Genomic DNA, 12079 nt, shown 5'->3' on the forward strand with positions numbered 1-12079 from the left:
CAAAGTAGTCTACGAAAATTATCGGTGCCGAGCGGTTTGGTGAAGATGTCTGCTAATTGGTCGCAAGAACGTAGGTAGGCGGTACAGATGATACCTTTCTGAATTTTTTCACGAACAAAATGACAATTAATTTCGATATGTTTAGTTCGTTCGTGAAAGACAGGATTCTGAGCAATGTGAATAGCCGCTTGATTGTCGCAATATATAGGAATTGGATGGTCATGACAAATACCAAGATCCCGAAGAAGATACCGCAGCCAAAGTAATTCTGAAGTGAGGGATGAAAGCGAGCGATATTCCGCTTCAGCAGAAGAGCGTGAGACAGTTGATTGTTTCTTAGTTTTCCACGAGATCGGACTAGAGCCTAACATGGTAAAATAACCAGTGGTCGAACGACGTGTTGTCGGACAACCAGCCCAATCAGAGTCAGCATAGCCGGATAAAGAAAGGGAGCTGGTAGCAGAAAGGAAGAGTCCAGTACCAACAGATCCTTTTAAGTAGCGCAGAACACGATGTGCTGCATCAAGATGAGTAGAATGAGGATTTTGCATGAATTGACTTAGTGTGTTGACAGAATATTGAATATCAGGGCGTGTAACGGTAAGATATAGAAGACGTCCTACGAGGCGGCGATAAACTGTAGGATCAGACAAAGGTGTTCCATCAGTTGGCCGTAATTTAAGATTTTGTTCCATAGGAAAAGGGGATGGACGAGAGCCAATCTGTCCGGAATCAGAGAGGATATCAAGTGTATATTTTCGTTGGCAAAGAAATATATTAGACCGAGAGACTTCAATTCCAAGAAAATATCTGAGAGGTCCAAGGTCTTTGATTGAAAATGAATTGGCAAGGAATGTTTTCATTTTAGATATCATATTGTCATTATTGCCGGTAATAATGATATCATCAACATAAACAAGATTAAAAACTGAAATGTCATCACGATTGTAAGTGAATAGACTATAGTCAGAAATGGATTGGATAAAACCACGTTGAATGAGAGTAGAGGAAAATTTGGAGAACCATTGACGAGAAGCTTGTTTTAAGCCGTAAATCGATTTATTTAGCTTACAAACTTTGTCTTTGTTGAACTTTGAAAAACCAGGAGGGAGTTTCATGTATACTTCCTCATCAAGATCTCCTTGGAGAAAAGCATTGTTCACGTCGAGTTGGTGAAGAGACCAATTCTTAATGGATGCAATAGAAAGTAAAAGACGAACAGTGACAAGTTTGGCTACTGGAGCAAAAGTATCATGAAAGTCAACACCTTCGATTTGAGTGTAGCCTTTAGCTACCAAACGTGCCTTATATCGTTCAATATTACAATCAGCACGGTATTTGATTTTGTAAACCCATTTACACCCAATTGCATTTTTATGGAAGAGAGCATATAGACCACGTGTTATTCGATTCAAGTGCCTTTATTTCTTTGGCCATAGCATCGCGCCAATCATTAGATTTCATGGCATGTGAATAAGACTGTGGTTCTGAGTGATCGATGATTTTGGAAAGAAACACTCGATGAGAGGGAGAATATCGTGACAAAGAGAAATAATTTGCTAAAGGAAATTTTGTCACTGTTGATACATTAGTGCAAACGTAATCACTTAGGTGACGAGGTGGATGGCATTCACGATTAGGACGAGTGTGAATGTTTGTTTGAGGCTGCAGTGCTCACAATACGGACGTGGCCTTTTTCCTGAGAGACGGGACATATTTTTTGGAGCAACTAAGGCTGCAGAATCAATTGATGGCGTTGAACGCATATTGATTTCTTGTTGCTTCTCTTCTTGACGCACGAGATTGTAGATGCGCTGGGTAGAAGGAAAGGGCTCCATCAAGAGAATCTGGCTTCGAATAGCTGTGAAGTTTTCATGGAGACCTTGGAGAAATTCCATCGCTTGGTCTTGATGTTGCTGCTCAATGATAGATTTTGCATTCCCACAAATACAAGCAGGTAGAGGAATGATAGAACCGAGCTCATCCCAAAAGGACTTCAGTTGGGTATAATAAGAAGATACAGACATACCTTCTTGCTTCAATTGATAAATTTTTGGAGCGTTGGACTGATTAAAACGATCTTTGAGATCGTTCCAGATTTGTGCTGCAGTTTCAGCATATAGAATGCTCGGGCGGATCTCCGGCATCACAGAATTGAGGATCCAGCTACTAACTAGATCGTTACATCGGCGCCAATTAGCAAGGTCTTCTTCCTCCGTTGGAGCTGAAATACAGCCATCCACAAAACCGAGTTTGTTTTTGGCACGAAGCGCCATTGTGATAGCGCGGCTCCATGATCCTTAGTTATCTCCCGTCAGCAGATGAGTCACAAGCACCGTGGAAGGGCTGTCAGAATGGTGGATAGAGTACAGAGACATTGCTTGTGTATCCTGAGAAAGAGAAAAAAAATACGTGAGAATGATAATAGACTTATGAATCTTTGTTGATAGTGAAACAATTTGAACGATTGATATTAAAAAAAATATATCGATATATATGGAATTAAGTAGTCTGTGATGTTAGAGATTGTTATATTAGGATTGCTTTAATTAGCAGCAATTATATATGAGTAAATAAGAAGACAGTATACATATATAGAATTGCTAAAGCAATAGTCTAATATGGAAAGAAAATACAGGCTGTGATGACTGTATATATTGTTGAGAAGGAAAGAAAATTGCTAAAGCAATAGTCTGATATGGAATTGCTGCTAATAGAAAAGCAACAGACAAAATAAATAAAAAATTGCTGCTAATAGAAAAATCAGCGATCATAAGGGGAGACAATAAACTGATAATTAAGATGACGATAAAAAGGCCTACAATTTTGATAACGTTTTAGAATAAAATCGTAGGAAGAAGAGATTACTGCTCTGATACCATAATAAAAGCTGATAAGCGTGATATGGAGAGAAGTAATTGAGTGATTTTATTGCTGATATGTGTTGCCTTTTATAGGCTGAGTGATGCGTGTCGTTCCGCGCTCAAAAATAAATTCCTTAAATATTACTAGAGTATAGTAGCAAATAAGGGTCGAACCCACAGAGACCTATATTTAAACAATTTAACTTACTAATTTCAGGAATAATAAATAAAACAAAGAGAAGCGGGGGTTTTGAGAAATTAGAAACTAAAGAGAGACAATCAAATGATAAAAAGCACGGTTAAAGGTTCTTTCGCACCCTCGACGATCACTTCAAACCTCGGCTTCGACAATGCTCAGAAAACTAGCTATGGAATCAACACTGTAAATAGTAAAAAACAAGCGATTACTACTCCACACAACCCTATTATATTAGCTAACTATGACGACGCGCCGATAGCTAACCCAAGGGTCCTAAATTTAATCTAACAAAAGCATTAAGATTTGGAAGTAAGGTGAACGAAATAATGTAAATTCACACGCGTGATTCAATTAATCTCGGTTAAGCTCTACACTAAGATTACAAAATCCTCACGAAACTCACAACCATAGTCGTACCACTAATTACTAGTCTTTTCAACAATTATGGATTAAAAACACTAGCATGGCTATAGATATTAAAACTTCTACCTGGGTGATCAATTCAAATAGAAATTAGAATAAACAAGAACGGTTTACGATCCGAAGAGTAATAACAATTTCACAATAATAAGACTGAGCAAAGTCTAGACCGTGACTATCCGTTCATGTCTCGGGCTTGAATTAGCCCTCAACCGTTTAAAAGAATTAGCTAGACATAATTAAACTAATAAAATAATAAAACTGCATCATGAATATATAAACTGAAGACTTGAAGAACACGTGCAGCACAATATGCATGCACAAACCAAAAATGCTACTGTATTTCAAATAAAAACCATGATAAAGAACAAAGATCAACGCAATACTGTATTCAATAATAAAAAGGAAAAGTCAAAGAAGCAACTTGGTGTTTGTGCGCAGCCAAATAAAAATCCAAAAGAAAAGAATGCCCCCAGATAATTGATGCGTCCAAAACTTTATACCCCTCAAGTCTAATACTCGCCCGTCTTTTTTTTTTGTTGAGAAAACAGGTCTCCGACCTTAGATATCATTAGGCATTTCCGCCAAAACTCGCTCTTGTAAATCAAGAGGAGGCAAAGAGTTCCAAATTACATCCGAGGCAAAATAAAGAGCTTTCTTGGCAAGGATATGAGCAATAGAGTTACAGCTACGTGGAATAAAAACCACTTTACACCAACAAAAATTGCTCATAATGCTAAAAATGTCCACCAAAACAAGACCAACTTCCGTCGGCGGCGCCATAGTAGCATGAATAAATTTCACCATCGTCTCGCAGTCCGATTGCACCAACACCCGCTTGAACCCTCGAGTTAGAGCTTCTTCAAGTCCTCGCCGAATCGCCACCGCTTCCGAAATCAAGGGGCTGTAACTTCGGTGTAGCGGAGCACTGTAGGAGAGGAGAACAACACCGGAAGAATTCCGGAAAATACCTCCCACTCCGCCATTCCCGCCGTTGCTCCCGGTCGCCGCGTCAACGCTTACCGCCACGATGTCCGGAGGAGGAGGAGGCCACCGGGGCTTTTGGTGGGGAGCAGCCCGAGTAACGTTTGGGCAACCGGACACTCGTCGGAACTCACCAAGGAACCCAATGGCATCGTTGATGATATCGGCCGGAGAGCGCACCGGTGTGTGATGTATCATTTTATTCCAGCGATTCCACACCCCCCAAAGAACCATAGCGATGAGCTCAACCTCTTGAATAGGTAGAGTCGAGGTAAGGTGCATGAGGAGATCGAGAGTCTCCCCACAAAAGTTGTTCTTGATCATCTTCCACCAACCAAGAGATTTCCACACCATGATGCTCTCCCGACATTCCCAAAGAGCGTGGTAAGTAGATTCCTTACCTTTCGGGCACCGAGGACATGAGGAGTCAATCTTCATACCCCGTTTCGCGAGATTACCGACGGTAGGGATCCAATCCTTCGCCACTCTCCAAAGGAACATACGAACCTTCGGCGGCACCCGAAGCTTCCAAACACGCCCCCACCATTCCTCCACATCTCGAGGTGAGGAGGGACCCGCCACACACCACGAGTCGCTCGCAACCCGGTACCCGCTTCGCACCGAATAATCTCCATCGGAGCTATAGTGCCATATAATACCATCCAAAGAAGACGACCGGGATTCCGGAATTCGTAGAACCGCTTCCACATCATCTTCGCAAAGCACATTCCGAAGGAGATTGACGTTCCATCTCCCGTAGTCGTCTTTGAGCTCCGACACCTTCATATCATCCGGAATTCGGGAGGGGTCCCGAACGCAAAACCCCCCGTCACGAGGAAGCCAACGGTCTCTCTTAGCGTCAACCAAGTCACCGGTTCCAATCCTCCATCTAGAGCCTCCTATAATGATTCTTCGTCCCCAATGGATGCCATTCCAAATGCTAGACGCTTTGTAGGTCCAATTTGAATACTCGCCCGTCTAAATAGAAACAAATCCCCCGAAAATCCCTCAAAACCTAGATATTATGTATTTAATTAGCCAAACAGCCCAAATACATCAATGGGCTTTTTTATTTGATGATGTCCAGCGGCCCACCGTGCTTCTTCTTCCTGGCTTGATTTATTTCTTTTCTTTCCACCACCAAAGTCTGTTATTTTGCTCTAATTTCCTCAATTCACATATAACTGTACATAAATCATTGACACACAAAAGTATTAATACAAGTGTAGTTATGATTGATTGAAACCTAAAATATGGTGGAAATTGACATTAATTAGATAAGAAATAGATCACTTATCAAATCCCCCCACACTTAAGGTTTTGTGCGTCCTCGGACAAACTTACCTCCAAAACTCAGAATACAAAATACCACATCTCAACCTTAATCTCAACAGTTAAGTGGTATGAAAGAACGTACCGAACGCGACCCAATACCTCCCAAACTCGAGATGCCTAAAGTGCTCCACATGTAGGCATTGTATTTGCTCGAGTGGGAGTGAGAATGGATTGCTTTACCACGTATATCATTTGCAGAATGCTCATGTTAACATGCTTACCCACTTACTTTCGGTTCCCATTTGTATTTTGAGAGAGCCAGATGATATGCTCACACTCCGGAACCGTCTCCACAGCACGAAGGCTCTGCTTGAAGTCATGAGGTCTTTTTCGGGTTGTAATGGGGCCATTGGGTTAAATTTGGGCTAAGTAACGGAGGAAATTTAGAATTCTAATGATTCACGAGCTCATTTGACGCTTAGAACCCTTTCTACCTATTTTCGAAACCCAAACGCTTTTACTTTTTACCACGATCAAACTTTGGTAAGCAATCAGAACAATATTTCTTGTCATAATCCCAAGTTTTTCTTTTCTTTTTTTTTTTTCTTTTTTTTTTCTTTTTCTTCTTCTTCTTTTTTTTTTTTTTTAAACCAGTTGTACAGAAGTCTTTCCCACAACAGGTATTTCAACACAATGAACTTAGTATTTCAGAACCCCACAATCCGAATTCTATTCTGGAGACATCTCAAAAATAAGTCCGGATCTTAGCAAACATCTACAAAACCACTAACACGCCTCGCAATCCAAAATCTAAGCAAAAAGACATCCTTAAACGTCAAAGTCACTCGTGAACAAGGGTGTAGAGGGGATATATTTTTTTAGAAGCTTGGTCATGTGGATGGCTCAAAAGAAATCGGCTATAGCGTGAAAAGCTCAGAGGGGCTTACTATTGGGATGCTCTCGCATAGCATCATTGAGGGAACTTGGTCGATTTGGCCATGGTGTTATTATCCTAATTGCCTCAATCATTCTCCAAGCATCGGCACGATCGCATGTTGCGCTTCGAACGGTTACGAAGATGAGTTCTAGACTGGCCCTGATGAGAAAAATTGCACCGAAAGCAGTTAAATAAACAGTCGACAAGTAGCATTTGCAAAATACATGGTAATGAATTCAAGTGGATGATGTTTTGAGCAAAACAAGCTACATGTCAAACAATTTAAGAAACTGGGTCTAAGCTGTGCTGGAATCGATCCGGAATTATTTTGCATTTTGAAAACTGTTGAGACGAGATCAGGCGGGTATTTTTATTCAGAAACACATAAAGCAGGAGAAGAAAAAAAAATAAAATAAAAAATAAAGAAGTTATACTAGAAAACAAGATAAACTGAATGTTTTCCCTCCCCCACACTTGAAACACACATAGTCCTCGATGTGAAATCATGAAAGTGTTAAAAAGCATAAGGGTTGAGAAAACTCCCTCGTGGCATCACTGCCCGTCCGGGTCCGGCGGAGGTGGTGGTGGTGACTGCAGCGGCCATAGGGGTGGCGATTGGACGGGGGGAAACCTGAAAACCACGCTCTGGGATGCACCCTCGGTGGCGTAGTTTCTCATGGCGGGCGGTGAGTGTTCTGGACGAACTTGAGGTAGAGATGTATTCTTTGAGTCGTACGATTCGTTCTCTTAAGTCGTCCGTGGACATAAAGATCCTGAAACAAGAAAATCAATATGATTAAATAAAAGGTCCCCGGCAACGGCGCCAAAATTTGATGCATGTCGTTCCGCGCTCAAAAATATATTCCTTAAATATTACTAGAGTATAGTAGCAAATAAGGGTCGAACCCACAGAGACCTATATTTAAACAATTTAACTTACTAATTTCAGGAATAATAAATAAAACAAAGAGAAGCCGGGGTTTTGAGAAATTAGAAACTAAAGAGAGACAATCAAATGATAAAAAGCACGGTTAAAGGTTCTTTCGCACCCTCGACGATCACTTCAAACCTCGGCTTCGACAATGCTCATAAAACTAGCTATGAAATCAACACCGTAAATAGTAAAAAACAAGCGATTACTACTCCAAACAACCCTATTATATTAGCTAACTATGACGACGCGCCGATAGCTAACCCAAGGGTCCTAAATTTAATCTAACAAAAGCATTAAGATTTGGAAGTAAGGTGAACGAAATAATGTAAATTCACACGCGTGATTCAATTAATCTCGGTTAAGCTCTACACTAAGATTACAAAATCCTCACGAAACTCACAACCATAGTCGTACCACTAATTACTAGTCTTTTCAACAATTACGGATTAAAAACACTAGCATGGCTATAGATATTAAAACTTCTACCTGGGTGATCAATTCAAATAGAAATTAGAATAAACAAGAACGGTTTACGATCCGAAGAGTAATAACAATTTCACAATAATAAGACTGAGCAAAGTCTAGACCGTGACTATCCGTTCATGTCTCGGGCTTGAATTAGCCCTCAACCGTTTAAAAGAATTAGCTAGACATAATTAAACTAATAAAATAATAAAACTGCATCATGAATATATAAACTGAAGACTTGAAGAACACGTGCAGCACACACTAGGACAATATGGAGCTTTAGACGCGACAAAAGTCGTGTCTAAAGCTCACAAAGTCGCGTCTATTTACTTAATAGACGCGACATCAGACGCGACAATGGTCGTGTCTGTATGTGCGTGTCTGTTGATAAACAGACGCGAGAAGTCGCGTCTAATGTTAGACACGACTTTCAGACGCGAGAAGTCGCGTCTGTATCTCCGTTTTCTGTTGCAACAAATAATTCCCGCCTTTTGGCGGGATTTATTTAGACGCGACTTATCGCGTCTGATAATTCTCGCCTTCGCCTCGTAGTGCTTTTCTGGAATTCGATTTCCGGTCGGATGAGACTTCCGCAATAACTGAAGAAGCTGAGTGAACGACTTGTTTGTCCACTGGTTCGTGACTTTGATGTGCATCAACGACACCAAAAATGAAAGAGACGAAAATTCTTTGCACCCAGGGTACAGCTCTGCTTCAAGCTCGGCGAACAGGTCCTCCAATTGCTCTTGTTCTCGTTCTTCTCTCGGGGTCGGATCATACTCTGGATCGTATTCATCATGATCCAGGATGTCATGCAAAGCGTCATTCAACCCTCCATCTTCACTTTCATCAATGCTCTCGTCGTCTTCTATGACCTCTGGAATTATTGGTTCCCCGTGATGAAACCACCGTTTGTAGTTCGGTGAAAACCCTCGGATGTACAAGTCGGTTTCAACATCATCGATGGTCTGATACTTCACGTTGTTGCAAGTTTTACATGGACACTTGACTTTTCCATTTACCACTTGCTGGCGTGCAAGTCGAATAAACTCTGCTACACCATTTCGAAACTCCAAACTCACACGATTATTCTCAGAAATCCATTCACGATTTGGATTCGACATTTCACTGATTAAAAATTCAGAGATGGTTAATTTTTTACAGCTTAAAATTAGAATGTAATTAATTCTACAAAAAATTTGGCATGGTTTCTGCTATATTTTGGATAAACCAAAACCTGCAAATTTAATTATTTAATCACAAATAACAATCCTTAACTACAACTACATAAACCGAGTCTCCATGGCTCGGTCAAAACAGATCAAAAAGCTTTAAAAATTTAATTTTTACCAATTATCAAATTTAAATTCCTAATTACTATTTCGTAAACCTAACACAATTTAATATATAATTTAATTGTTAACTCAAATCAAAACTAAAAATATCACCAATCATTTAATTTACTAAACAAAAATTATTTACTTACCAAAATAGGAGGATCGAGTGTCTCGAGACAATATCGAGTATCTCGTGACAACTACGTACAAAAACGATGAATAATTGCTACGTACGGCAACAATGAATGACGGACACTAATCTGAAAAAAAAAAACAAAAAAAACAAACAAAAAGCATGAATTTCGCAGGTATTAATAACATGTCTTTGTGCAGTGCAACACATTGATGGGTTTAGTTTTTGTAGGTCACACCCACAATATCTAATTGTTTGGCCATGCTTTTATATTGTAGCCTATCTCTAGGACCTGAAAAACTCTAACTGAGACTTTGTCTCCCTGACCATATAGCAGTTTATTGCAAGTCCAGAACACAGCAATTCTGATGAATTTATTTAGACTTTTCAACATCAGAAAATGAAGCAACAAAACGGTCAAACAACACTTGAAAGAGTAGTAGAATATTGCCATGAAATAGCAGGACAATAACAAGAAGAATATAATTTTCTGATGTTTGCTTCATGATTTCATATAAAATATTATTGTTTCATTTGATTACCTAGTTATATGATTTGTATCTTATTTTGAGGTTGCTAAGATAAACTGCAAAATGTCATTGTTGATGTAAAAATAACTGCCTAATAAGCTCATTGATCTACATATCACCCTGTATTCAGCATTGCTTGGTTCTTACAAGTAAAATAAACAAAATAAACTATAATCATGATGTATAAACAAACAAATCTATATCAATTGATTCTTTAGAGTATGTGTATAAATACTCTGTCGTTCAAATTATTTGAAATAGAAAAAAGAGAAAGATTGCACACTATTCCATTGACATTGTAATAATTTGGAATTAACCATACCATATCTCAACAAATTCTCTATTTCTTCATTTTACTCTGTCGTTCAATAGAAAGGAGAAACATAATTCGCACATACTCTTATAAAACTGCAATAATATTTCAAATAAGCACAGCCAACCAGGAATGCCTTTGCTCACAGCGAAGAAAACCAAGAAGGCGGTTGCACACAAGTAATACATAAATAACACTAAGACAATATTCTCTCAGCCATAGCTGCAACACTATGTGTTCTGATTTTTGAAGAAGAAGAAGCAGTTAGAAAGATATCTATGTAATTGTAATTGAGAAAAACAATTATAACATATTTATTCACTAACAAAACAATTGATTCTCTCTCAGTCTTTAATTTCAGAGTCTCAGACCCATTTGATCATTGAATGCGTAAATTCCTACACTTACAATGCTGTAAGTATATGACAGACATTTTATTGATGGATAAAAATTGCCCTGAAAACGTCAATAGGGAAGCTCTGAAAGACAGTACAAAAAATATGTTCTTAATTTTACCAACTGCCGAGAATCAGCGTAAAATTGAGGAAAGGTTAAAATAGACTGCAAAATGCGGGTATATCAGTATCATATCAGCCAAGGACTAACATTTTTTAAGCCATAGCAGCCAAGGACCAAAAGAAAGAAAGAAAGACGAAAAAATTGCATACCCAAAATAAAGAAAAAAGCTCATTGAAATCATAATATCATATCAGTATGTTAACAAGGACCAAATCTCCAATTCATCCACAGATAATACCGACCCATTACCTGGGTGAAGATTGGCGGATTTCTGGGCGGGGTTTGAGAGAACGATCGATTGGTGGATTTCTGGGCGGGGTTTGAGAGAAAGATCGATTGACGGATTCTTGAGCAGCGGAATGGACGCGATGGACCTGAACGCGGCGAATCTGAAACTTTGGAGACATAATGAGAGGGTGGGGGAGTGAGCGACACAGATAAAGAACGAGTAATCGACTCACCTCGACGAGCGGCAGCCAAAATCGCACGGAGAAGACAAATTTGGATTTATGGGAATCGCCGGACCTGGGTTGGGAGTTAAACCTGGGTTCGGAACCAGGGAGTGAGCGAGTGTCAGAGGAGAGGAAGAGAGAAAGAACGAGAGATCACTCACCAAAATCAACGGCGGCGCGGAGTGGCGGCCAATTTCTGGGAGACCTCTGGTGTAGCCGAGAGAAACTTGGGATAGTGGTAATTAACGCGGGGGAGGTTATACTTATACGTATTGGGTTATTCTTTATAAAAGTGAAACGAGGATATTATATTTTCAGCCGATACTTCAGCAATCAGTTTGTTATTTTTTTTAACCTACAGACGCGAGAACTCGCGTCTAAATCCTGAGCGAAATTTTTTTGGGAAGAAACTACTTTCCTTTTTCTTCTCGCATTCGATATAGACGCGACTTTAAATTTCAGACGCAAGAAGTCGCGTCTGCTACCAAACAAAATTAATAAAAAGCGGGATAAATGTCCCGGTCAAAATTTTGGTGAAATTTCGTATCAGACGCGAAAAGTCGCGTCTGAAATACTAAAAGTAGTGTCTAAATAGACGCGACTTCTCGCGTCTGAAACCTCTCGTGTCTGTAGCCTCCATTTGTAGTAGTGACAATATGCATGCACAAACCAAAAATGCTACTATATTTCAAATAAAAACCATGATAAAGAACA

The 12079-nt window shown here is 39.6% G+C and overlaps 1 protein-coding gene across 1 annotated transcript; it reads right to left on the bottom strand.

Annotated features, from left to right (window-relative positions):
- Positions 1–52: 52 nt before the first annotated feature.
- Positions 53–1437, bottom strand: LOC149405038 (secreted RxLR effector protein 161-like). Its single transcript, XM_089607751.1, has 4 exons — positions 1420–1437; positions 1077–1304; positions 253–722; positions 53–98 (listed from the first exon to the last, which is right to left on the bottom strand). The coding sequence occupies exons 1-4, from the start codon at positions 1435–1437 to the stop codon at positions 53–55; spliced, it is 762 nt and encodes a 253-aa protein (XP_089463877.1).
- Positions 1438–12079: the final 10642 nt, after the last annotated feature.

Source organism: Urtica dioica, chromosome 2 (genome assembly GCF_054948205.1).
Source record: "Urtica dioica subsp. dioica isolate 48M chromosome 2, U.dioica_male_clone48M_v1_H2, whole genome shotgun sequence".
In the NCBI taxonomy this organism is placed as follows: Eukaryota; Viridiplantae; Streptophyta; class Magnoliopsida; order Rosales; family Urticaceae; genus Urtica; species Urtica dioica.